Source organism: Dermacentor variabilis, chromosome 2 (genome assembly GCF_050947875.1).
Source record: "Dermacentor variabilis isolate Ectoservices chromosome 2, ASM5094787v1, whole genome shotgun sequence".
Lineage (NCBI taxonomy): Eukaryota > Metazoa > Arthropoda > Arachnida > Ixodida > Ixodidae > Dermacentor > Dermacentor variabilis.
In genome coordinates this window covers 253,869,851-253,896,454 of record NC_134569.1, presented here as the reverse complement: position 1 = coordinate 253,896,454, position 26,604 = coordinate 253,869,851, and the positions used below count along the sequence as shown (strand labels likewise).

The 26,604-nt window shown below is 47.2% G+C and overlaps 1 protein-coding gene across 1 annotated transcript in view; it reads left to right on the top strand.

Moving 5' to 3' along the window:
* Nucleotides 1–26,604, top strand: part of Duox (dual oxidase) — a 389,750-nt gene that overhangs the window by 285,038 nt on the left and 78,108 nt on the right. The window contains exons 22-27 of the mRNA XM_075682845.1: nt 10,188–10,418; nt 18,920–19,013; nt 22,612–22,661; nt 22,936–23,096; nt 23,514–23,634; nt 25,964–26,193. Coding sequence (XP_075538960.1) covers nt 10,188–10,418; nt 18,920–19,013; nt 22,612–22,661; nt 22,936–23,096; nt 23,514–23,634; nt 25,964–26,193 — 887 coding nt within the window. The remainder of the gene's footprint in view (nt 1–10,187; nt 10,419–18,919; nt 19,014–22,611; nt 22,662–22,935; nt 23,097–23,513; nt 23,635–25,963; nt 26,194–26,604) is intronic.

Genomic DNA, 26,604 nt, shown 5'->3' with positions numbered 1-26,604 from the left:
TTTGCGTTCTCTGACTGTGTCGAGAGCGCATCTGCCGCGAGATTCTGGCGTCCAGACCTGTGCTTGACGTCGAAGCAGTACTCTGCTCTGTGGAGAGTCGACCTTGCAAACTGGCCGTTGCTAGTCTCTTTCTGGATGAGATACTGCAAGCTGAAGCTGTCCGTGTACACCGCGAAGCGCGGGCCCTCTTTCAGGTCACCAGAGAACTTCTCCGCGACAGCCCAGTGTGGGACCGTGCATTCGAGCATGTTGGAGCGCAGGCCACGATCGTGTTCTTTCAGCGATCGGCTCGCTCGCTCTTAAGATTTGCTCCTTCCCGTCTTGCGCCTGCGAGAAAACTGCCCCAAGTTCTGCTTGCGAGGAGTCGACGTGCACGTGGGCCAGATAGTGTGGGCGGAAGCTTGCCGAAACCGGCAGGTTTTTACGCGCGTGTTTTACGGCGTTGGCAGTGTCTTGATGGGCCTCTGTCCACGCGACAGGAACGTCCTTCAGCAGAAGCTCTCTCAGCGGGTCCGTAATTTCTGATAACTTTGGAAGGAACTTGCAATAGTAGTTTGCGAACTGTAGGAAGGAGTACAGCTTTTTGCATTGCGGTTTGGCTCGAATTTGATGAGCGGCGAATCTAGCATCGTCGAGTGTTCCCCCCTCGGCGGACATCACGTAGCCGGGAAAAAAAATCTTGTCTTGAATGAACTGCCATTTAAAAAGGTCCATTTTCAAACCGTTGATATCAACTCTCCTAAATTCCTCGTCGAGCAAATTGGGAGCTTCCGTCAGTGTAGCTGCTCCCTGTCCAGCACCGTTCATATACATAGATGTCGTAGGTAGCCCATCAAACGTGCGCCGCATGACTCTTTGCATCGTTTGAGGAGCCTTGCAGATGCTGAATGCCATGCGAACATATTCGTATTTCCCCGTCTGGAGCAACGAACGCAGTCTTATGACTATCCTCCGGCTTCATCCGTATCATGTGAAATTTCGTCTTTAGGTCCAGAACGGTGAAGTAGACAGATCCTTCCCGCTTGATGTCAATTACGTCCTCCATGACCGGTCGATGGTTTTTCATTCAATTTGCGGTAGTCGAGGATGATGTCGTGGGGTGATGTGGTTGGTCGACGACAGTCATTGGAGCACCGTATTTGTTTTCCCTTGGACTTATTATTCGCTTGGCAAGATAATCGTGGACTTGCACTCGTATGAACTCACGATCAGCAGGTGAGCGCCTGTACGGCCTTTATGGCACGGGTATGTCGTCTCTGAGCTTGATGCTGCATTGTGAGTGTGGGGACATGCCCAGAGAGTCATCTTTCGAGGTGAGCACTTGGTGAAGCTTCAGCGCAATAGCGGGGAGCTGATTTTTCTCGGTATCACTGGCGTCCTTGTCATTTTTCACACGGCGCCTTCCACCGCGTGGGTGAAGCCGTCGCTTGGCGTGGCGCACTTCGTGCTTAGGCGCATGAAATTGTCGCCTTCCATAGCGCACTCGTTCGTTCGCTGGCAGAACGAGGCAATTACCAATTCTCAACTGCGTTGTCCCATGCTCCGTTTCGCGAACGTCTCGGGCGACGACGCTTTCTCGGCTGGCTTGACTGGGTGACGTCGTTTAACGATTGTGACGTCGTTCGTCGTGTGGAATGTCATGTCGACACTAGCAATTCGTCGCCAGTCCGAGGCGAGGAACAAGTCGATCGCGCTTGGTAGCTCCATGACCACGAGACCTCCGACACGAACATTCGCTGTACCAACAGTGAAGTCCAGCGTCACCGCGCGCCTCGGGTGCATGCTGCGGTTGAGCACTTGGATCTCCCCGCACAAGGCCCATTTATGTGTTGGGATGTCGTTGCTCAAGGCACTCACGCTCAGGACAGATACGTTGGCGCCACTATCTAGGCATACACGGACGAGTCTTTTCTTGACAGAGCCAGTCACGATCGGTAGAGTGCCGCCGGTCGAACGCAAGAAACAGTTTGCTTGCCTTGCCGTTGACGGCGTTCGGCTGTTGTTTTTTCTCGTAGTTCGCCTCTCGTCCGCCAAGGCCGTCGCCGGAGTCTTGGGCTTGCCACAGTCACACGACAGATGACCGAGGTAAACGCAGTTGTAACACGATCGGCTGTAGGTGGTTCGGGGGCTCGGAGGTCTCATGTCGTTTCTCCGTGCGTCCGGCATAGTTACGGAAGTAGAGTCGTTGGCTGGTCTGCAACGCTCGTCTGACTTTCACCCACGGCAGGCCGCTGAAGGTGGTGGTCGACCTTTCTCATATAGGGCAAGAACATTCAATCGGCGCCTTGTGTAAAAGAGAGCAGATCGGTCGATGAGCTCGGTCATGCTTCGACAGGGTTGTGCTGCCAGCGGATTAGCGCAGGTGTTGTCATCGATGCCGCTGAGAATCCGCGAGATTCCTTATTCTTCCGCAAGTGCCTTCTCGGGCATGGCGTTTTTCGAGTACATATACTGGATGATGGCCTCGTTGTTCTGAAAGTGCCGTTTCGATTGCAGCTCGAGAAACTTCTGCATCGTTAGCCTCCCCTTGACCATTTGTGTGAAAGCTTGCTTCCACTCCTCCCACGTGTCATATAGCCTGCTGTAAGCGCTGTGCCAGTCCCTGTCTGATCCCGTCAGTCGGTTCGCTGTGCTCGCCTGCGTGAGCGAGGAAGTCGAATGAGCGAGCGCCGCGATCCGCTCCACTTGCGCAATCTATCGCTGAGCAGTTTCGGGGGTGTGCTCTCGGAGGTTGGAATTGCGTACGATGTGTCCCTCGTGGAATGGAAATGGATAGGATTCGTCGTTGGCGGGCCTCTCGAGAGCGCGTTCGCGATTTGTATTTGCCTGTTGACGAGTGCGGTGAGGATCTGAGCCATGGAAGGATCTGCACTGAGGGAGCCCTGCTTTGGAACAGTCGTGTTGTTGTGATGTTCTGCGTGTTGCCTGGTGGGAATGTTGCACGCTGCTGACTGCGTGGGAACCGTTGTTCTGATTTTTCGGTCGGAGCATAAGTTCGCGCTCCGTGATGCGAACTCATGACGTGTTAAGTCGGCACTCAGACGTTCAGGCTCATGTTGTTGAGAACCCCACGAATGTCGCTCGTAGTCGTACGACTTAGCTGGGCTCAGAAAATGTTTAACTCGGCGCGAAGCCTCACATTATCGGCGGACAGAGCCTCCAGATTCACCTATCTGTCGTCTTCGTCGGTAGCCTGGTTTGACGCTGGTGCGACCGTCGGCCCGACTGATGGCGGTTCGCGTTGTCCCGGATGAGCCGTTCTATGAGGTTGTCCTTACGACCGGAGCATGGCAGTCCGCAGGGCTTCGTGTCTCTTCGTGGCCAAGGCGACGGCGAAGCTTTCGAATGACGTTTGAAGCTCTCGAGGGCGGCGGCCTTCGATTCCGAGCACAAAGTTTAGCGTGGCGTCATTGTGTCTGGTGATTCGTCCTGGTGCGATCATGCCGACTTCGCCATGACAGCGCTCGCAGTACAGGGTGTTAGCAGTTTTATTGCGAGACCTTGGTAAAATAAAAATATCGCGCCACATTACGAAAACACAGCGCCATTTGCACACTTCTTTCTCGTTCGAGTGTCTGTCTTTGTCTTCCTACGTGGTAGCTCCTCGAACCCCACATGCGGAGCCATTCTGGAGAAGAGGAGCTTTCAATGTGTGGTGTTGAAATGCGATCCCAAACGCAGAGCAGCGTTTGGCGCAATGGGGAGCAACATATCCCAAACACTGCTGACACCATCATCGCCACTGCAGCTTCGTCATCGGACTTTCGTCATGCAGGTCCTCGTCACACCGTCGTAATTCGACAGTTCTCATGCGTTGCGTTGCCATGACATCGTCGTCGTACAGTCGTCGTCATGCATTCGGTGTCATGCCGTCGTCGTGATTGCATCGCGTCCTTACATCGTTTCCATTCTAACTTCAAAATCCGACTCTCGTCATGGCCTCGTCGTCATACTACTGTCATCGTGCCATCGTCGTCATGTCTTTTCGCCATTGTCATCACTTCAGTGTCGTATTCCCATGTTCCACATGCCGTCGTCTTCATACCACCTTCGTCGATCAATCAGTGCCATTCGTTCTTCATCCTTCTAGCTTGATCATGCTGCCATCATTCAGTCGAGATTACGCCACTGTTGTCACGCCAGCCTCGTCACTGGGCCGGCGTCACAAAGACGCTTCCATGCCTCTGTTGTCATATCGTCGCCGTAATGGCTTCTTGCTCATGCCATCATCATCATTCCCGCTTCATTCTGTTAACTTCATACCGTCCTCGTCACACCATCGTCATCGTACAGTCGTCGTCACTTAGTAATTCTTATACCGTTTAATTAATTTAAACAATGACATCTCATTGTTCTGATGCCAACGCCTTATGCGCCTTTGTCGTTCAATCAATTTTCAATCCTTCGTCATTTCATCGTCACTGCGTCACCGTCATACTTTATTTATTTATTATACCTCAAAGGCCCCAGAGATGGGGTATTACATGAAGGATGGGCTTAGTTTAACAGAACAGTGATTCGAGAGCAGCCTTGAAGTGATGAGCGTCGGAGTGGTGCGTAATGTCGGCAGACAGACCGTTCCAGTCCCTGGCGGTTTTCACAAAAAATGGTCGTAGATGAGGGGTAGTCTGCGCCGGGGGAGGATAAACGGCTTTGCTGGGGTTAATGCGGCAGGATTGACGATGATCTGGTAATATAGCTGAAATGTGGAGTAGTGAATGATAGAATTTGTGAAAAAGACACAGTTTAGAAATAACACGTCGCGATTCTATATTAGTAGGACCTGCACGGGTTTTTATTTCAGACACGCTTGCATGATAAGAATATTCAGAGTAGATAAACCGGGCTGCACGGTTTTGAACTGATTCCAGTGTATTAGGTTATGTTGATGAGGATCCCAGACAGAGCATGCATATTCTAACCTAGGGCGGACATATGTAACATAAGCTAACAATTTTACTGATGGGGGAGCAAGTCTTAGTTTCCGGCGGAGAAAATTAACCGAGGGTTCGATTCGCGGCATTGGCTAAGTTAATGACACGATGTGACCAATTTAGGGTAGTAGAAAAGGTTATGCTGAGGTATTTATATAAGTCTACGGATGAGATTTCGGCGCCTTACATGGTCTATTTCCCTGATTTGTGATGCTGTTTGCGATGGAAAGAAATTAGCGAGATTTTTTTTTAGTATTTAACGACATCAACCATTCGTTACACCATAATTCAATGCGTTTTAGGTCATTTTGAAGCAAATGCATGTCTGAAGTGTTAGTTGTGCGTCGATAAACTACACAATTGTCTGCGAACAATCGAATGTTAGAAGAGATATCAGTAGGAAGATCATTAATGTAAATTAGAAAGAGTAGTGGTCCGAGAACTGTGCCTTGTGGTATGCCCGAAAGAACAGAATATCTTTTAGATGACTGCGTGTTAGCAAATACAAACTGCTGTCGGTTAGTAAGAAAGCTACGTGTCCAGTCTAGTACAAGTGGATTAATCTTGAGACTGGAAAGTCTTAGGAGTAGCCGTTGGTGTGGAACTTTGTCAAATGCCTTTTCAAAGTCTAAGAAAATCGCACCTACAGGTACGTTCAAGCCGAGGTTAGAGCTTAGATCATGAAAAAATAAAGCTAGTTGGGTGTCACATGAAAGGCCTTTACGGAAGCCGTGTTGAGCTGGGTGAAAGAGGTTATTGGATACTAAAGAATTTACGATCTGAGAGTAAATAACATGCTAAATTAGTTTGCAACAAACAGTGGTGAGTGAAATGGGACGATAACTAGAGCACAACGATGGAGGACCTTTTTTGGGGACTGGAACAATCTTGCCTACTCTCCAGTCTTCCGGCACCACTCCTGATGACAATGATTGCTAAAAAGTAGCACATAACATCGCGCTCACGTTTGTTTTGGTGTTTTTCAGCATTTTAACATTTATTTGATCGACACCAGACGATGATCTAAGTTTTAATGAATCGATTAGTTTCTCAGTGCCGTAAGGACAAAATGTAATATCAGACATGACTGCATGATCCGAAAGAGGGAAGCAAAGTAATGTGTTAACAGGTTCAATTGTGAAGACGGAAGAAAAAGTACGGTCATCGTCATGCCTCCATGCTCGTAGGTCACTTGGGAAGCGAGTTCCAGAGGAACGTGGGACGATATCGGAGCGCGTAGCACATAATCGAATCAACAGAAGTCTCATAATTACCAATATACGTGTTAAATAGACGGGACTTCAGGAATATAATCGGCCGCAGCATTGCTCGATTGATATTCGCATGACCATCGACAGTCATTTTCAGACATGTTCTGCTAACCTTTCTTTTCTTACTGTCCCAGGATATGACTTGTTTATAGAGCACAATCGTTAAATTTCTTTAGCGTAATAATACAATAGTGTCACGTGATGGTGACGTTGACGAACACAGTAGCAATACTGTGAAGGACAAAACTATCATTTATTGGGCGAACCTGTGCCCACAAAAACAGGCTACACTTATAGCACAACGATAGCGGCGAACACGGTCGGCGATCGTCGAAAATCTGATCAGCGGGTCCAGCGCGCCGGCTTTTATACAGTAGTCATCGAATGTTCCAGACTAATCATTGGGACCCGCGTGCCTTCCACAAAGTTCTACACCATTCGCGTCACGCGATGAAATCAGATAACACAAAGTTCGGCGACAACAGACAGCGGATAGAAGCATCGTTAACTTTCCAGAAACTAACCCGCCGTGGTTGCTCAGTGGCTATGGTGTTGGGCTGCTGAGCACTAGTTCGCGGGATCGAATCCCGGCCACGGCGGCCGCATTTCGATGGGGGTGAAATGCGAAAACACCCTTGTGCTTAGATTTAGGTGCACGTTAAAGAACCCCAGGTGGTCAAAATTTCCGGAGTCCTCCACTACGGCGTGCCTCATAATCAGAAAGTGGTTTTGGCACGTAAAACCACAAATATTATTATTATTTCCAGAAACTTCGGATACATGCAGGCGCGTCCCGCGCTGTGCGATAAGATTTGTTAGGCGGCGAAACGTGACCGCCCGATGAATATAAGTACACGCGTCAATAGACAAGGGAAAATATATGCAGGTCCAACGCACAATGAAGGTGAAGTGGAGCTTTATTCAAGCACTGTACGCTAACGCCGATCAGCACAACTATGTTTCTTTTTTTCGTTTCTTTTCTTTCGGCTGTACCAATATACCAAATTCGTTTTTCAGGGAACAACGTTTACCGTTATCCCGGCTGGCACTACTTGGTTGATCAGCATGAAGGGTTTACAAAAGCCCGTGCGCTGCAACTAGCATACGGCGCACTTTCGTATTTACCTCGACAAATATATGAGCCGATACACCGACCAATCTAGCCGCAGCAGCTACGCCGAACACAGAAGGGTACACAATAAAGAATTCGCGTTAAAATATCTCAGACTTCGCAGCCCCTACTACCTAGTCGCCACGTCTAAAAGAGAGAGAGAGAAAGAGAGGAAAGGGGAAAGGCAGGGAGGTTAGCCAGAGAAAAAGATCCGGTTGGCTACCCTACACTGGGGAGAGAGGGGAGGGGGAGGTAAAGTGGTAACAAAGTAGAGATAAGGAAAGGAAGGAGCGTAGACACACAATCACAATTGATCACTGTCACCGAATACTGTCATCGCACAGCACAGTGACACTTGCAGCACTATCAACATCTGTTCAGGCTACAGCCGCCTGTCCAATTCTGTCGCCCTCAAAAACCGCAACAGTGCCCTCGTCGCCCTCTGCTGCGATGGCTTGTGATGGCGGTATTTTAAAATAAGTTCCTCTGTGAGAGGTCTTTGGTCAAAGCGCGCTATCGCGGTTGCGAGTGATTGTCTCTGTAAATTATATCGAGGACAGTCACAAAAAAGGTGTTGAAAAGTCTCCTCGTTACCACAGTCCCCCTCCTGAAGCAAGGCAAGTCCCCACGTCTGAAGTGTCTTTCTGCGATGTGCGAGGAGAAATAAAGTTAACCGAGGGGCACGAATTTCAATAATGATAGCATGAGAAGCCAACAAAGACGCCAAGGACCACACAGGGAGATTACTTGTACTTACTAATTAAATTATAGAAAACATAAATTACTGGCAAATGAAAGTGGATGAAAAAACAACTTGCCGCTGGTGGGGAACAATCCCATGTCTTCCCATTAGGCGTGCAATGCTGGAAGCAATTGAGCTACAATGGCGCCGCTTCTCCATCCACTTTCTTGGGTACTTATGTTTCACAACTACAACTAACCTTGGGAGAGTTAGCCAGCGCCACCACTGCAAACCTTTGCGGCTGATGTGGAACATCTCTCTGCCGCAGGCGTTACGAGTACGTAATCCTTTTGGGTGAAGGCAACTGGTCAGTAAAGCCACACATGCTACCTAAAGGCATCAGTGTTGCCGGATTCAAGATCCTCGTTATGTGAGAATCAGAAGAAAGGGGGGGGGGGGCCCGATTCTTCTCAGAATCCAACAAACAGACACCAAGCACAACATAGGATAAATTGCTTGTACCTCACGTTTGAATTAAAAAAAAGGACAAATATAATGGAAATGAACGTGGATTGAAAAACAACTTGCTGCTGGCGGGGAACAACCCCACGTTTTCGCATTACGCATGCATTACTCAAACCAATTGCGCTACCGCGGCGCCGCTTCCTCATCCTACTTCTTGGTTATTTATGTTTTACTACTACAACTAACATTGGGCGAGTTAGCCAGCGCCTCCACTCACAAACATTGACGGCGGATGTGGAACATCCTTTCTGATGCAGGCGTCATGAGTACGTAATCTCTTTGAGTGAACACGACTGGTCAATAAACCCACACATGCTGCCTAAAGGCATCAATGTTGCTGTATTCGAGACCACCACTTTCATCCGCTTTCACTGCCATTAATTTATAACTTCTTTGATTCAATTAGTAACTATAAGTAATTTCCTCTGTTGTCGTTGGTGTTTGTGTTTTTTGGCTTCTCTTGATGTCATTATTAAAATGAGGCCCCTCGGTTCACCCCATTTCTTCTCGTTCATTACATAACGTGCGTCTCGAATCGGCACCATTGATTCCTTCAGGTAGCATGTGCTCGTTTGTTGACCCTTCACCCAAAACGATTGCGTACGCGTGACACCTGCGGCAAAAATGATGTTCCACATCCGCCACCAAGGCTTTTGAGTCGCGGCACTGATTAACACTCCCAAGGTTAGTTGTAATAGTAAAACATAAATGCCCAAAAAAGTCGATGGGGAAATGGTGCCGCTGTAGCTCATTTGGTTAGAGTGTCGCCCGCGTAATGCGAAGACGTGGCATCGTTCGCCACCTGCGGCAAGTTGTTTTTTTATCCACTTTTATTTGCCAATAATTTATGATTTCTTTAATTAAATTAGTAAGTGCAAGTTTTCCCCTCTGTTGTCCTTGGCGTCTTTGTTTGTTGACTTCTTATGATATGATTTGTCTAGTATAGTAGCGCGAATGTTGCTAGCGCAGTTCTCGCCATCTTTCTTTGATGCGGAAACTGCCTTGCTGGCCAATTTGCTAGATTATGATATAAAGTGACGTAGGACACGCGACTGGTGACAAAACGGGTTACGCTGACATCTTCGAGCTTATAACGACCTTACGTGATATGAGTACTTTTCAGGGTGGATTTTAATGATGAAAGAAATTATTTCGTTTAACTGTTGACTGTTGACATTTTATTGGAATCCGCTAAAACAATTGTTTAAGCGAAAGATTAAGGTTATAATGAATCCTTTTCTCGACAACAATGCAATGCGATTCTGAAGGCGCGGTTTTAAACTTAGTGTGCGTCAATGTCAGAGCAGTGGTTTTTGGTGGAGCACACCATCAGCGTACCTAGTGATGGGACTACTTTTTGTCTGAAATTTCACTGTCGAGGCGTTCGAGCGTGATGTCTGAGAAAGTTATATTTCTAATTATGAATTGTTTATTTGGCGAAGTAAAAGGCGAACTTAGGCAAATGCCGCATTGGCTCTTAACATAGCTAGGGTGTGCTAAAAGGCATGCTTGATTTTGTTGCCTAGAACTTAGTCGCTTGCTTCAAATTAAGTTCTCGTTAAAGGTTTGGGGTAAACTTACAATTCATGCCCGGGCGAGATATGGATGCACGCCGTTTTGTATTCTTTCTGGAAAAAGTAACTTGTCCTTTTCGACCTTGGCAGACTACTCCTACATGTCGGAGCACATGGACCTGCGGCACGTGATGGGAGTCGGTATCGCCATCACACGAGGATCAGCAGCTTCACTCTCCTTCTGCTACTCACTCCTGCTGCTCACAATGTGTCGTAATCTGATCACCAAGATCCGCGAGCTGCCTCTGCAGCAGTACATGCCGCTCGACTCGCATGTGCAGTTTCACAAGATCGTCGCCCTGACAGCACTTTTCTTCAGCCGTAAGTGAATCACTTTCTGTGCGCATTGAAGCACGCTGCAGTTCAAATGGATTACAGAGAAAACATTCAGAAGAACAGGAAAGATATAGTGGTGCCCCTAGAATCCCTGCCAGGGCGGCCGCATTTCGATGGGCGCGAAATGCGAGAACACCCGTGTGCTTAGGTACACGGGTGGTCCGAATTTCCGGCTACGGCGCGCCTCATGGTCAGATCGTTGTTTTAACATGTAAAACCCGATAACCTTTCTTCTGAGCGAGGCACCTAATATATTAGGAATTTGATCTTATTTCAAGGAACACTTTTTGATTGGTTATAAAACACGGCATAAACAGCTCCAAACAAATTCTTTCCATTTACTGTTGTTTGATGTACAATAAAAGTTTGACTTTCAGGAACTCTCCAACTGTATTGTTCTTCCAATCCGGCCTCACCAGAACTTCATCGGAAGCGTGTAGTGCACGTATATAAATTTATGAGGCTTATAAAAAACGTGCGTGCCTGCAGATTAAAGCACTTGAAAAAAAATTTAATGCCTTTGACGCATGCTGGAACGTAGATTTAACTGTAACAAAGGTAAGCCGCGTACAGCATATGTGGATTTTACAAGCAGTGTTCTGAATCATTTTTCTTCGCTTTTACTTCTGGGCTGGTTTTGCAAAAGAATGGCATGTCTCATGCGTCGAACAAGAAACCAATGAACGGCAATAGTTGCTTCTCGCCAGTTTTTCCCCGCAAGATAAAGCGAGAAGAAGAAAGGTAGGGAGCTCAACTGCCCGGTTTGCTATCTTACGCTGACTGGGAAAGGGAGAATAGAAAGCGAGGGAACATTGTGTGTGCACCCTGCACTCTGTGCCAGCACGCCAACCAAATTCGAGTCCAAGCGAGATCCCCACCGATACATTTGTCTGCCGTCATTTGCTGTCTGAAACAAGTCTTAGGACATCCCCATATCTAGTGATACGCGCTCAAGTCACCTGGGATGACCAAGGGGCCAGTGGTCGTTAGCAGCACCTTGATGTACTTGACACTACATCTTCGAAGTAAACCGTGGCCTCTTTTTACTTAAGTACAAATATAGTGCTGCGGGTGAGCCATTGTACTTAGCCAAGACTGGCAAGCACTGAATTGAGAGCATCCAGCACTTGCATGGCACTTCGTGCTGATGAAGAATGCACCTCATTCAAAAGCATTCGATGAATATTCACCAAAGACCGGAGCATCACAGCCACTTGCCGGTTTTCCTCGGGCAGACTGTCTTGAGCCCGTGCTGTGAACTCCACAGGTTGTACAGCGCTGCTCTGTATTACTCGAAGTGGCTCCGGCTCCGACTGTAGCTTCCGCGGTGGCCCTAGTAGTTTCGACCAAGCTCCATTGTTCTCCGCCATGGTTGTGTCAGATTTAGATTGGATTCCAGTAAGCCTAAGGGGCCGAGGAGGAAATCCGATGTGGCGTATTCTTCACATCGGCGTCCTTTAAAGTCCTCGCTTACCAACAGCCGCGACACTCTCGCGAGGAGAGGAACTCTCTCCCGCCATTTTCCTTCATTTCGGGGCAGCCTTTCAAGGAAGCGTCATGGGACCGAATGCATTTGGGGACCGCGGCTGCACAGAAGAATGCAGCGTGGGATTCGGGGCATCGTGAGCGAACTCTCGTGCTCTCGCGCACGGCACTCAAGCGTCCCAGCCTCCCACAATTGCGGCATTGACGTGGTCTTGGCATAAATGGCCGCACGGGGTGTCTAATGTGGCCCACCTTGACCTACGAGGAGAGAGACTCGCCCTTGAGATTATCGTGAAACAGCGGGATGTACCGAGGCGAGATACGTTGGTCACGGCGACGTCATCAACGACTGCTTTCATTGCATACCCGCCGTGGTTGCTCAGTGGCTATGGTGTTGGGCTGCTGAGCACGAGGTCGCGGGATCGAATCCCGGCCACGGCGGCCGCATTTCGATGGGGGCGAAATGCGAAAACACCCGTGTGCTTAGATTTAGGTGCACGTTAAAGAACCCCAGGTGGTCAAAATTTCCGGAGTCCTCCACTACGGCGTGCCTCATAATCAGAAAGTGGTTTTGGCACGTAAAACCCCAAATATTATTATTATTATGCTTTCATTGCAATCGGCACGCCAGCGCTGGAGATGCAGACGGCCATGTCGTACTTTACACCGGTAGTGGAACCTCTGTCCAGGGGGAGCGAACCCTCATGCCACCAATTTCTGTAAGTTTACTCAGAGTGCTCAGCGGAGCCTCATGCGCAACGCCAATAGCCAACACATTCTTTCGTGGGTTGACTGTGACGTCTTATACATGCTTTGGCGCCGCCGCTTCAAGTGGCACCAGCACAGAATCTCTCTTGAGTCGCCTCAGGTTGTCGGTAGCAAGTTCTGGTACAAATAGAATCGTACTGACTCCGGTATTCCGAGTTGGTGCTACCAGTAGCGTGCTCGAAGACATGGACGTCCTGGTGTGTCTTCGTTTGTGGATCCGCACGAGCTCAAAGTCATCATCGCTGAAGTCCTCGCTGCTAAGCGTGTACACAATGGTGTTTTGGCTGCTGCTGTTGTTCTGGAAGCCGTTCCACTTCCTAGACGCAGCCGCCACTGAAGTTGCCATCCTCGGCAGACGCCAGGGCCGTCTACATGCGTCCGCGCCACGAACGATGGCGGCTTTGCAGAGATGTACGCAGAAATAGTGAGAAAACAGCTGAGCTAGAGAAATAGCGTCCTGGCTCGTACCAGACTGTGCGAATTATTTAGTAGGTGTACGGTAGAACAGATTCCCTTGCTCAACAAGCTTTCTTGTAGTTTTTTTTTTTCGCGATCATGTGCGACGCCGACAGCGTTGCCTTACTAATGTTTTAAGACCTACATCTCAAGCTAGAGCAAACTTGCTGCATCCGAAAATGCGATAGCAGTGACGAAAGGAGATTTGTCATTCAATCGTCACGAGACTTCTTCATGGCTCTTGTCAGAAATATAGTGCTGGGTTGAATTGCGCTAAAGTACCACACACACACGCGCACACAAAACAATATACGATATTTTGTGTAGTTGCTGTTAGTCTTTTGTCGATCTTTAAACACCTGTAAGCTTTTCGTAGCCTGCTATTTTATGACGCTACAACGTATAAATAGTAAAAGAAATTCTGATTTAATATCAGGAGATACGGTCTGCGCGCTGGCTGTGTCAAAGAAAAGAAGTCGCTGTGAGATGCGGATAGTTTTCTTTATTTTATGGACGATTTTATATCACGTAGCAATATCACTCCATATTGCGGAATCAAACCTCTTTTTCACCGCACGCTTATGCTTCGGCATAACAAGATGTCGACGGAGACAAAATGCAAAATTCGTCTCGTGTATTTGCCGAACGTCCCGACTTTCGAAGAGCACACAAAAAGATAATTGTTTCCATACTTTCGAAGTCCTTATAGCCGACTTATACAACGTTTTGAATGGGATATAAATCAATTCACACAAGCCGCGAACTCAGTTAACAAAATGATACACTTTCGCTTTGGACTAGCCGGAACGTGAGTGTTCTTGTAACTTTTTAAATGTCTCGTTGCAACTAATTTCAATCGGCCTTCGTTCCGTACGTACTTCTTAACTTCCTGAACTTAAGCATACTATATTTAATCTGTCTGCTGTATCTTGATATGAATTTTGGAGGAAGAGTCGCGTAATTCGATAAACGCCGGAAATTCCATCGTTCTAGCGCAAAAAAAAAAGAAAATTACAAAGAAGTTTAACGTCGTGAACGTGGGTTACGCACAAGTGTATGGGTGTCATACCTATATCATTGCGATAGCAATTGTATAGACACTCCAGGTGTATTTCTGCCTATGTCGCCGCCGTCATGTTCTGTATGAAGTCCATGGGCGATAACATAGTCCCCGCGCTCCCTGTGTGCGAGAGAAGGCGTGCATCAGTGAGCCGACGATCGTGCCCCGGTCTCGCGTGCGCGAGAGAGGAATGCGGGGAGGCAGCGCGCTGTCTTCCGTTGCGCGCATGGCCCTGCGGGGAGGTTGGGCCAGAAACGGCCTATTCCGCGGCTGCACGCTCACTGTATTGAAAGCCATGTGCAGCAGGTACGTGCACACCCAGCCTGCCCTCCGCGACGCCTCGTTTCTCGATCCTACAATGCTCGGCGTGACGTGCACATTCATCCACGTGGCGCTACATTGCCGCGCGCTGCCTTGCCCCGTCCATCGCCTCCTCCGTCGGGGCGTCAAACGTCGCCCATTTCACCGGCTGGCGAGCTACGCTTGCGCGCAAAAAACCAACAGTTGTCTCAGATTTCGCTGAAATTGAACATCGAACACGAGTGCAATTTGGTTTATATCGGCGCAGAAATTTAAAACCGTGGTTTTGCGATTTCTTCATAATTTGCACACCGAAATTCAAAACAACAGTTCGTAAGAGTGACGATGTATATCTTTGCTCGTAATTCTTATTTATTTATTTATTTATTTCTTGGATATCGCCAAGTTTAAATATGCAACAGTGACCAGCTAAATTATCTACTATGAGGTACTACAAAAATGACAAAAGTGCTTACTTTTCAGCGTACTCTTTAAAAGCAATACTTCTCACTTGTTTGTGTTTTCATTTTATGCAACAAGTTCAAGTTTCCTAATTTTCATTTAGTCGTATTTTTGCAAAGGTAAGCAAATCCTTAATTCGGCAGCATCGTGAAAGGAAGCGACCGATTCCGGCGCTGGCATCGAGAACTCGAATGACCAGGTCTTCTCGTCAGATCTTGTCCTTTCGGCTCGACACCAAGTCGCGAAGCGCCCGCTGAAGCGTGGTTGGAATGTGCCATCCGCTGCTCCGGGTAGGATAATTCTTCGGCTCGCACTGTGGGTGTGCGGCATGTTTTACGTTGGAATTACATTTCTTGCAGTATTTTCAACGCCGATGTGTTCGAACGTGATGTTATGGATTTCTACAGACCTAGCCAGATTTAGACCTTATCAGAGCTCAGCGCTGTAGTGCCATTATGCGACGACAACATGCTGTCACGGCAGAGTCCGCAGCAGTAATCGCAAAGAAACGACTTTGCGGCACAACGTAAAACCATCGTATTCGTTCTATGTATAATTACCTGCTATGGCTTCAAAAACGTAAGCGGTGATATAAAACGCCTTCATCACACTGCAAAGTGTTCTTCAGGAGCTCACTCGACACAGTTCCTGCCTCTTCCCGGAGCGTAGTGCAACTGGCGCTGGTGCAGAGCAGACCACCGTCATTTGCACCACACACGTACACACACACACGCGTGCGCGCACACACACAGGCACGCACGCACGTGTGTATATATATAATATACATAAACAGGCGCTCGTAATGCTAACGCGTTGCAATACTTGCACGGACACCAGCCTGTTTGACACGCGAGTCACTGCGGGAACTGGCACGCTGCAGAACTGCACATCGCTGCTGGAGTTCGACTACCAGCGTTGATCTGTGTCTCAGTATGGTTATTCTAAAGCTTATGATGCGCAGGACAGCTCTATATGTCATGAAGACGCCATATTCGACAGGCCTCCTCTTTCAACACAGCTTAGGTATAATAAGGGTATTAGCACCAAAACTGGGTTCGTAGATATAGGCCTTCATTAGAATATTTGTCGCAATTAACCAATAGTATGCAATCATGAGCGCGTCTTGACGGTCTTCGCGGAGCAATTTGCTCTAGAGGAATGAGATGGCGCTGTCGCGGGCGCGCCTCGCGTTGCCTCAGCGAAAGCGCACGAATACGAAACCTTTACCACTTCTGCCCTGCTACTGTGAGATCATCTGTCATTTCATTTAACCTTTATCGTTTTGTTAACACCATTAAGGGTCTGTTACATAAGGTGTGGGTTTTTGTAGAAACAATGTGGCTGTCATAAAGATCAGTGTGATGTTACATTTGATATGCTATGCATGAAACTTCGGGCGCAACTGATAGTGGTGCCGCTGGGAGGAAGACCGTTCTAGTCTTTTGCTCCACTGGCAATAAAGTGAAGCAGAAAATGTTTTAGCACTGGCACTTCGGCGAGAAACTTGTAGCGCATGACCAGTGCGATAAGCTATGTGAGCTTCAGGGATAATGTCAGGAGGTAGATTAAGTGGCGAGTGAAAGGATCTTGTGAAATAGAGGGTTGAATTGCGTCGGCGACAACTGATACGTTACCTCGGCCTTTAGAGATTAGCCACTGATTTCATAAGAATACGAACCATGAAGGGATATAGGAGCACGATATTGAACGGCATGATTTTGTCGGAAATTGAACTGGCTGTTCGTTAACACGCTGTGCTGTATTCATGCTGCAGAACGGGGAACGATAGTAGGAAGTCCTGTGCAGTAGTTGGCTACAAAAATAGTAACTGGCATGTCTAAGAATTGAATGACTCTGTCTGACCAAGCTTATGGTCCGCTGCTACATAAGCGGACACAGGCAGTCCATCTGTGTTGCCGGCCCCTTGCTATGCACTGCCTTTGATCGAGGATTAAAAAAAAATCCCACGTCCGCCAGCGTTGTATCGCTAACCTTTAAAGAAAAAGTTCAACACCGTAACGTGGCAACAGCGAGTACGCTCGTTAAAGACGAAGCAGCGCCACTCCCTGGCATAGTTTTTCCCACGCCACCTGCACACATCCACCCCAACACTCGCGCAAACTTACGCCCACTCTGTCGCCAATGTATCAAAAATATGTAAATGGGCGCACACTGAAGTCAGTGTGCCACAGAATCAGTGACGGCTTCTACAACGACAACACACGATTGTTCTGAGCTAGTCGTTTCATGACGTTCTATAGAGTCAGCGAGTGACTAGCGATAATTCGTTTTTGCTACAAGCAATTACGAAATACAGAACATCTACGGTGGAAGCCATGCGCTAAGCAACAAAACATTTATGGTAACTGAGCATGCCCGCGAGCGATTACGCAGAATATGAACAACCCGATAGTGACCGTACCAAGCAACGTTACTCAGTCAGAAACATGACAAGCTGCACTTCAAACTGTTAGGCAAATAAAGAACGTAGACCAAAACCCACCGACACTGATTTAATTAATAAGCAGAAAGTTCGGACAGCTTGTAACACACTTGTAGCCATGTTTTCTAGTACAAACACTGTATATGCTGCGCGCCCCGTTTGGACAAGGCATAATCAGTGCTGAAAGGGCTTACACGTCCTCTGAAGTTGTGGCCGAAACTTCGTGTATTCCTCCAAGTCACCGCATAAGAAATTCGTCGAAACAGGGGTTTGCTGAGCAACACCGACTTCGTGCACAATCAATGAAACGCGAAGGCAGCTGATGGAGGCAATAGCGGCGCCACTACGTGGTCGAACATGGCGACGCCCACGGGATCGTCGCGAAAAGGGTCTATGAAATTGTAAGGACCTGTTTGTCAGCTGTGGCCTTAAATACCTAAATTAAGGTAACAATAGGAACGCGTTAATCAAAATGCATGCTTTCGAGGGTCCAGACGTGCCCTGTTTTCCAATTTCATTCTTTTTTCCTCTGGGAACACAGATGACATCGTATGACAGCGTAATTTTTCCGAAACCTTCCTAGAAGGCACACATTGCTTGTGTTAAAACTCGACTTAGCTAAATTTTTGGTGCTTTCTTTCGGGAGTTTGACGAATTGTTGCCCCAGTAATCAAGGTTGCAAATATAAAAACGTGAAGTGTTAAAGAGCAAAGGGAAGGCTTACATATATCAGATAAATTTAATTCCTTTCCACTGCAAATGCTTGCAACTCGAAATGCTAAGCTTTGGCGCTTTTAGTTATAAGAAGAGGTAGATTTCTTTTTTTTTTCTTGGAGCAAAACATTTGTGATAACATGTGCGCTTTTATAATGTTATAATGTTCGCCTTGGTTATGCTTTATACCATTTCGCCAAGTTACCGAGTTCGTTATGTCTAACATGTTCGTGCAAATTGCGCTGCAAACCTGCCAGTATGTTCTCCGACTACAGAAGAAGGGGTGAACGCCCAGTGTCAACCCTTGTGATCAGGTTGTTTCACCACGCAAGGAGGTGATAAATCCTTAAGGCCAAGGAAGTTATCGCGATCGGTTCATGTACAGGCCACATAGATCTGAATGAACACGTTCTGCGAGGTTGGCACCGCAAACCGCACAAAACTTGTCTCCTAATAAGAGTGTTTTTTCTAGCGTATAGCTAGGAAACTACAACAGCAGGGAGTGGCAAATGAGCAAGACACCTGCAGATACGGCAATGCATTGTAAGCCTTTTGCCATTAAGTGTAGCTGAGAGATACAAATAGTAATATCTTTATTACGCCGCGGTTATACTAACGCGAATGCACATTGCCGTGGCGTACCTACAATTGAGTGTATGACAGCCAGAATTCGATTGTTGCTGCGGGTCCTTCACAAGTCGACTCGCTTCAAAGTGAAATACTTCGCTCTAGACGGAACCTCTCTTGCCTAGATTTGTTGACGCGCGCAGATTGAAGACATGCAAATGTTTTTTGCAGTGGTGCACACCGTTGGACACTACATAAATTTCTACCACGTCTCTACGCAGCCAGCGGAGCATCTACGATGCATGACGAAAGAAATGCATTTCGAGTACGTTCTTTCTTTCAACTTTCTTTCAACGCATTACGCAATCAGGGTGTAGACGAGCCGTACGTAAAAATCCTGAAAGATATATATAGGGGCTCCACAGCCACCGCAGTCCTCCATAAAGAAAGCAACAAAATCACACTAAAAAAAGGAGTCAGGCAGGGAGATACCATCTATCCAATGCTTTTCACAGCGTGTTTGCAGCCTATTTACAGCGTATTCAGAGGCCTGGATTGGGAAGAATTGGGGATAAGAGTTAATGGAAAATACCTTAGTAACTTGCGATTCGCTGATGATATTGCCTTGCTTAGTAACTCAGGGGACCAATTGCAATGCATGCTCACTGATCTGGAAAGGCAAATGACAAGGGTGGGTCTAAAAATTAACCTGCAGAAAACTAATGTTTAACAGTCTCGGAAGAGAACAGCACTTTACGATAGGTAGCGAAGCTCTACAAGTGGTAAGGGAATACATCTACTTAGGGCAGGTAGTGACTGCGGATCCGGATCACGAGACTGAAATACTCAGAAGAATAAGAATGGGCTGGGGTGCGTTTGGCAGGCATTCTCAATCATGAACAGCAGGTTGACATTATTCCTTGTTATGATTGAGAGTTCAATCCCATCGCTCGTGATCCGTTGTCAAGGTTGGAGTCGGGCATGAATTAGAAGGTAGCTGGCCCATGCCGTCGTGCAACTTATCCACACTGAGGACGTTGATGAAGGGAAGGACTGCTTCTCGTCAAGAACGAGGAATATGGGTTTATTTACAGTATTTATGTCAGTCTAACATGACTCCTTGAGAGAGAGTGTCAGTGCTTAAGGAAGTGTGCTGAGCATCCGCACAACAGCCGTTTATAAACACTCGGTCCTCCCCCGATTCCAAGGTGGCGGAAACGTTCGTCCAGTCATCGTAAACACGCCGCCTCTCCGCGGTACGGTTTACACACATACACGCACGCACACACACACACAGGCGCACGGTCCGGAGCCGACGTCAGAGGGGCTTCGTAGAACTCGGAGCCGGACCGCGCAGTGGCCCGGGTAGCCTTTGTCTTGCGTCGTGGTCGGCGCGTGGGAAGGGGTGTCCGACGACGTTCCCGCGGCAACTGCCCCACTCATGACAGATCAGGTCCGCGTTGGGGAGTTCGGTAAGAATAGTTGGCCTGCTAACCTCATTCAGTCACAACGGCGACGAGGCTAGAGCGTAACGCCAAGGAAAGTTGTCGCCACTGTCGAAACTGGCCGGCAGAACTTGCACTGCAGCTGGCCGTTTTTAACACCTTCAAGAGAAAAGTGTATACCAGCTGTGTATTACCAGTACTCACGTACGGGGCAGAAACCTGGAGGCTTACGAAAAGGATTCTACTTAAATTGAATACGACACAACGAGCTATGGAAAGAAGAATGATGGATTCAAAATGCATGCTTACGCATGCATTTTGCATGTAAAAAATGCATGCATGCATGCATTTTGTAAATGCTTGTAACGCATGTAACGTTAAGGGATAAGAAAAGAGCAGATTGGGTGAGTGAACAAACGCGCGTTAATGACCTCTTAGTTGAAATCAAGAAAAAGAAATGGGGCATGGGCAGGACATGTCATAAGGAGGGAAGAGAACCGATGGTCTTTAAGGGTTACGGACTGGATTCCAAGGGAAGGAAAGCGTAGCAGGGGGCCGCAGAGAGTTAGGTGGGCGGATGAGATTAAGAAGTTTGCAGCGATGACATGGCTACAATTAGTACATGACCTAGGTTGCTGAAGTATGGGAGAGGCCTTTGCCCTGTAGTGGGCGTAACCAGGCTGATGATGATGATGATGATGATGATGAAGAAGAAGGGATTCTCAAAACGGAAAACTGGTGGTGGGTTTACACGTCTCCCTTGGCTTCTTGAGTGTGGAGACCTGGGTACAATATGAAGCTTTAGGTACTCGCGCAAGTCGCAGTTTTATGCAAAATATTCCTGCCGAATGCGCGACTTTCATTTTTGAAGCCTATCGGTTGATACCCTGCTCCAGCTGCATCGAGCCAGAGACTCTGTTCTAAAGACTGCGCCAGTTTTTTTTTCGTTTTATGGGTGCACTCTGCCCCTACTCGCACGTACGAAGAACACTTCTCAACACAACTCCGTTGTAAGAGCACTCGGTAAAGCTTTGTTCCGTAGTAGCGCTAACGTCCAGAATACCGATAGCTAAGTACGGACTCAGGGAGACAGTGCCACCATATATTGTTTAGCAGTGTTGAGAGAAGCTGGTAATTTTTGCCGTGCAATTTTTTTGCAAGCATCACGTCATATATATATAGCCAACAAGTGGGACGGTGCCGATGTAATTTGTCGTCCCAGGTGGAAACGAATCGCTGCTTGCGTGAGGCATCCGATCTGAGTGTACCTGACTCGAGTGCTCGACGAGATGCGTTATGTTCGCCTGCTTCGGAGGGCCACCTAGACTGGGGCAAGGCGTAAGGTGAACTGCTGCAAAAGAACAGCTCAGGAGCATGACTCGTACTATCCAATAAAAAAAAGTATTCACTCTGATCAGTGCAATTGTCGAGGGCTACAAATAGTGTGGGCGAATTTCGCGTAATTATGTGAGGAGAAAGAAATTCAAGTTATGAAATGATTTACTGGTGAAGGCATGATGATACTTGAGAGCAATGCACGACAAATGGTTGCTCAGTGGCTATCGTGTTGGGCTGCTGAGCACAAGGTCGCGGGATCGAATCCCGTCCACGGCGGCAGTATTTCGATGGGGGCGAAATGCGAAAACACGCGTGTACTTAGATTTTAGGTGAACGTTAAAAAACCCCAGGGGGTCAAAATTACCGCAGTCCTCCACTACGGTGTGCCTCATAATCAGAAAGTGGCTTTGGCACGTAAAACACCATAATTTTTAAATGCAGAACGAAGAGAGACACTTCTATAAGCTGAATCGGTAAGCTCCCCATAGTTGCAAATATTTTATCCCACATTTCAGGCTGTTTTGTTTTTTATGGAAGCGTGGGCTTTCTTTAGGTGTTTGTAACGCCTTTAGCCTACTCTACTTCCATATACCATGCTCACGTACTGCTGAAGAACCGTGATTAAGTTTCGTGACAAAGTTTATGCTAAAAGAAACGAAATCGATGAGGCAAGGCCTCGGCTGAAACTGTCTTGGAGACAACAGCAATAATAAAGTACGTACGTAGTTGGACGGATCTCGCAGAATGCATTCCTGCAAGTAAAACCAAATCCTGCATTTTTATTAAGCCGCTTTAGAAAGCTGAAATTTGTTTAATAAATTACCATAGAAACTTCTTGCGACATATACCCTATCTACTTCGAAAACGTTTTTACCCATAAATCGCAGTAAAGCCCGAGTTGCATGGTATTCACACTGATTTCGCTCTTTATAGGTTCTCGGCCATCTATCAGCAGCATTTTCCGACGACAGAATACTAAATAAATAAAACTTTAAATCACACGGAATATCTTTATTTGTTACAGTTCTCGATTCATTGAGATTCGGTAATAAATGATACGATAACCGGTGAGCTTGGGTTTAAAGCTCCTTTAGAAAAAGCACTGACTGACAATCAGCCAATTTTCCCATTCCTTTTCAGCTCCGACTTCAAGTCTACGATCACCTTCTGGGTATTTCAGACAGTGACCGGTGCGTACACAATTTCTTTAGACTCTGACTGCAGTCGAGCCTCGTTGTACTCGAGTCCCATCAGATATGAAAATATATTCATTACGCTCGATGCCCCGCACAAGCGTAAAAGCTCATATAGAAAAAAATGAAAATTTAAAATTTACGTGCTATATCCAATAATTGGTTATATTTCTTTTCGTTAAATCTAGGTTTGACTGTATACGCGTCGTAATAAACCGTTGTTCTAGGGAATATTGCGTGTTTAATAATGTCATGTTCTTTTTTATTCAAGGTATCACAGGTGTACTGCTGTTCATTGTGATGTGCGTCATATTTATCTTCGCACATCCGAAAATCCGACAAAAGGCATACAGCTACTTTTGGATGACGCACAGTCTTTACATTCTCCTTTACGTCCTCTGCTTGCTGCATGGGCAGGCTAAACTTACAGGTGTAAGTACTTTTTTTAGGGAAAGCCCTTCTTTTGCTTTAAGCAATACCTAATTATGCATGGAAAATTTTCTGCGGATAACAGCTATTTGGAAAGGGTGCAAGATTGAGCTTTTTGGTAAAGCGTGCTTTAAAGTTAGAATAACAGCGCAAGGACACAGTCAGTGCTGTGCTCTCTCTTCTGTCCCCTCTGGTGTTCTTGCGCGGTTAATAGAACTTTAAAGGTGATTGAGCCGCTGTATTCTTCGAACGTGCTGTAATTTGCGCGCCTTGCGCAGAGTATGATCTTGAAATACGAATTTCGCGTCCTTTGGGCGTGACCTTTTGCTACAGATATAATACACTTAATATTGCTATACACTTGGTTGTTAGGTGCATTCGTATTTAATATGTTTGTGACACGATAAACTTTCTGTGCAGTCGCCTCGTTTTTGGATGTTCTTCATTGGTCCAGCCATTGTGTTCACGTTGGACAAAGTTGTCAGCCTCCAGACGAAATACATGGAGTTGGACATTCTGGACACTGAGCTTCTGCCATCAGGTGAATGGAGCGTCCTCCTAACTGAACCTGTTCTTCAGGTCGTTTAAGTTGTAATTGCTGATGGGCTGATAACGATGCAATTCAAAGCGGCGAATCCATTAGATGCGGTGGCTCGAATTGTCCGTCAAAACACCTAGCTGAAGGCCATCTAGCTCGCATAGCAACTAGGTGGGATAGACCCTGGGCTTGCTTCTGCGTTAACCGAGAGGTCAGGTAACATTTTTGCCGTCAGGTATGCATTGCAACCTCTAGCTAAAAGAGATTGAAGGCTGCCTTTGCAACATCGTGTTTAATAGAGTATAGCCTCAGAGCGACGTCGGCTTTTGCTTGCCATTAATGAAGGGCGGCTGTTACGTAGCTAGTGCTGCCGTCTTCAAGAAGCCCACCCCGCTTGCTGATTCGCAGCCGCACGCTACCCACGTGGTTGCCATCGCTACGACGTCGAGCTATGGGTCTAGCGGCAAAACTGAATCCGGCGCATTCTAAATCGCTCGATTATACCCTTCTGTGGCTACCGAGATGTGGCACAGTCTCCGAGGTCCAAAGGGTTTCTCAACAGCAGCCAGGCATTGCTTCTGTTGCGGCTGCTGCTGTTTCTTCTACAAAAGAGGCACATTATTACTGTCAGTGATTCGGCAATCACTTGACGGTTTCCGCAAATTGTGTCACAGGCATTTATTAAATAAAATCCTCCTTACTGCGGAAAGAGGTGTTATTTAGAGATGAAGCTATTGTTAGATATCATGTGGAGTCAGTTGACAAACATTAAACATAGGAGTAAAGTTTTTTTACGTTTTTGGAAAGGGCAGCGATTTCAGTCATGAACGATTGTTTTCATAGCGTCTAAGCTGTATTTCCTTTGAAGCTTCCAGTGTAGAAAGAAAGCAGGCTGGGCAGATTCATGCTGCCGCCAAGTTTACTTACAGTGATGTCCAGGAACCTTCTGATGAGGCAAATAGTCTTCCAACCACTGAAAAGCGGTCAAACATTTCCGTTCGCTGCTATGTATGCATACCGCAAAAGAAAAAAAAATACGCGGATCCCACGCATTATGGGAATCCATGTATGCGAAGCTTACTGTGTTGTTTGCTTTGATTGACGATAATTTGCGGTGATACTGACGGCGAATATTTATTTCTTTCAACCTTTAGCCCAACGCGAGAGTGGTGAGTTCGTGTTACAGGCTATCATGTCTGCTCCACTACTGTTTGTCTGGGTAGTATACAGAACAGACAGGGAGAGGTGTTTGCTTGAGGCGTTGTTGTGCGCCATGCTTCATAACATCTGAGAGCACTAAGCATATTCATTGCCTCACATGGACACCACATCGTGTCAGACGTATTAATCCATTTTAATTATGGCCATGTACGTCCGAAAACCATAATCAGATAGGTACACCGTAGAAAGCGGACTCCGGATTAATTTTGACACCGTGGCGTTCTTTACCGTGTCTCTAAAGTAAAATGCGATAACGCTTTGCATTTCGCCCCCGTCGAAATTTGGCTGTCACGGTAGGGATCAAACCCGGGCCCTCATGCGATGCCACAGCCGTAAAGCTACCGCGGCGGGCACAGAAGTGTTGATTTAACTTGTAACCACTTCCGTTGTGTCGCCTAGACCCTACGGTGCGCTTTAATGCGGCTCTCCTTCAGCAGGCCTTGAGTAAGTTGTCCGCTTGAGAAAAATGTTTGTTTTTCAGAAATAGCAGAAACGTACCCTGGCGTATCTTTAACTCAATTATCCCGTTTGCGCGTAACCATTGTTGTGTCTGTAGTAGCGGCGTTTCCTTGCCTTCCCGCCTCAGCTTTTCTCTATCCTCGACGCCCCCTTTTATGGGAAGTGCTAGCAAAGAGTGACAAGGCTCGTTTCGCCATTGCGCTGGTTCTACTCACTCTCTGCCGCCTCTCCCCCTCCGTTCTATTCTATATAGCTTCCCTCTGGACTTGCACGTTAGTAGAAAGGTGAGTGCAGCAGTTTCTACAATGCTTTTGCTGCGAATCACGGATAATTACAGCTGTCAAGAGGCTAATGTGGCGACCCCCAGGGAGCTCCAGAGGGCATTGTGCACATTCGACGCAGTGCATAGATCTAGACGAGTTTCTCGCGTCTCCTTTTCTCTCTGCCGCGCACCTGTCATGTATACACACGTTGTGAACCACCTCACGACTCGGCGTGCCAAGCAGCAGCAGCAGTAGCAGCAGAGGGAAAGTCGAAGGAAGAGGCAAAGCAAGGTTCTATAAACAGCCGCACTTAAAGTGGACTGCATATCGAGAGCCGTTTGCTTCGCCTTCCGTTAATGCGACAGCATTAGTCCTTCTCTTTTGCGCAGACGTCACCCGCGTGAAGTTCACGCGGCCGCCCAACTTCAAGTACCTGTCTGGACAGTGGGTGCGGCTCAGCTGCACGGGCTTCAGGGCCAACGAGTACCACTCTCTGACTCTCACGTCGGCGCCGCACGAGAACTACCTGTCCGTGCACGTGAAAGCGCAGGGACCCTGGACGTGGAAACTGCGCAACTACTTTGACCCCAGCAATCTTCACGAGAGCATGTTGCCCAAGGTGCGTGTATCCGCCTGCCTATCAATCTTGATGCATCGGTTCAAATACCGTTTGTTGTTTACTGTACATGGCACAACACGCTCCTGTTTTTAGAACGCAAGAGCCTCCGGGAAAAAATAAGGCTTTGCTAAATTTAGATTGAAATGCTTATTTTAAGTAAAAAAAAATGTGCAGTGTGTACTAGTGGTGCAACGCTGGGTCACAGCGGAGCTAGTACCGGATTTCGCTAAGTATTGCTAGGTTTTCGTAAGTTTTGCAAGGTTATGCATAGCTCGGGTAGGTTCATACTAGGTGTTGCTACGTTTTGCTAAATTTTGCAAGGTTGTGGAGGGCTTGGTTAGGTTCACGCAAGCGTACGTTGCAAGGTTTTGCTTAGTTTTGCGACGTTATGCATGGCTTGGCTAGGCTCAT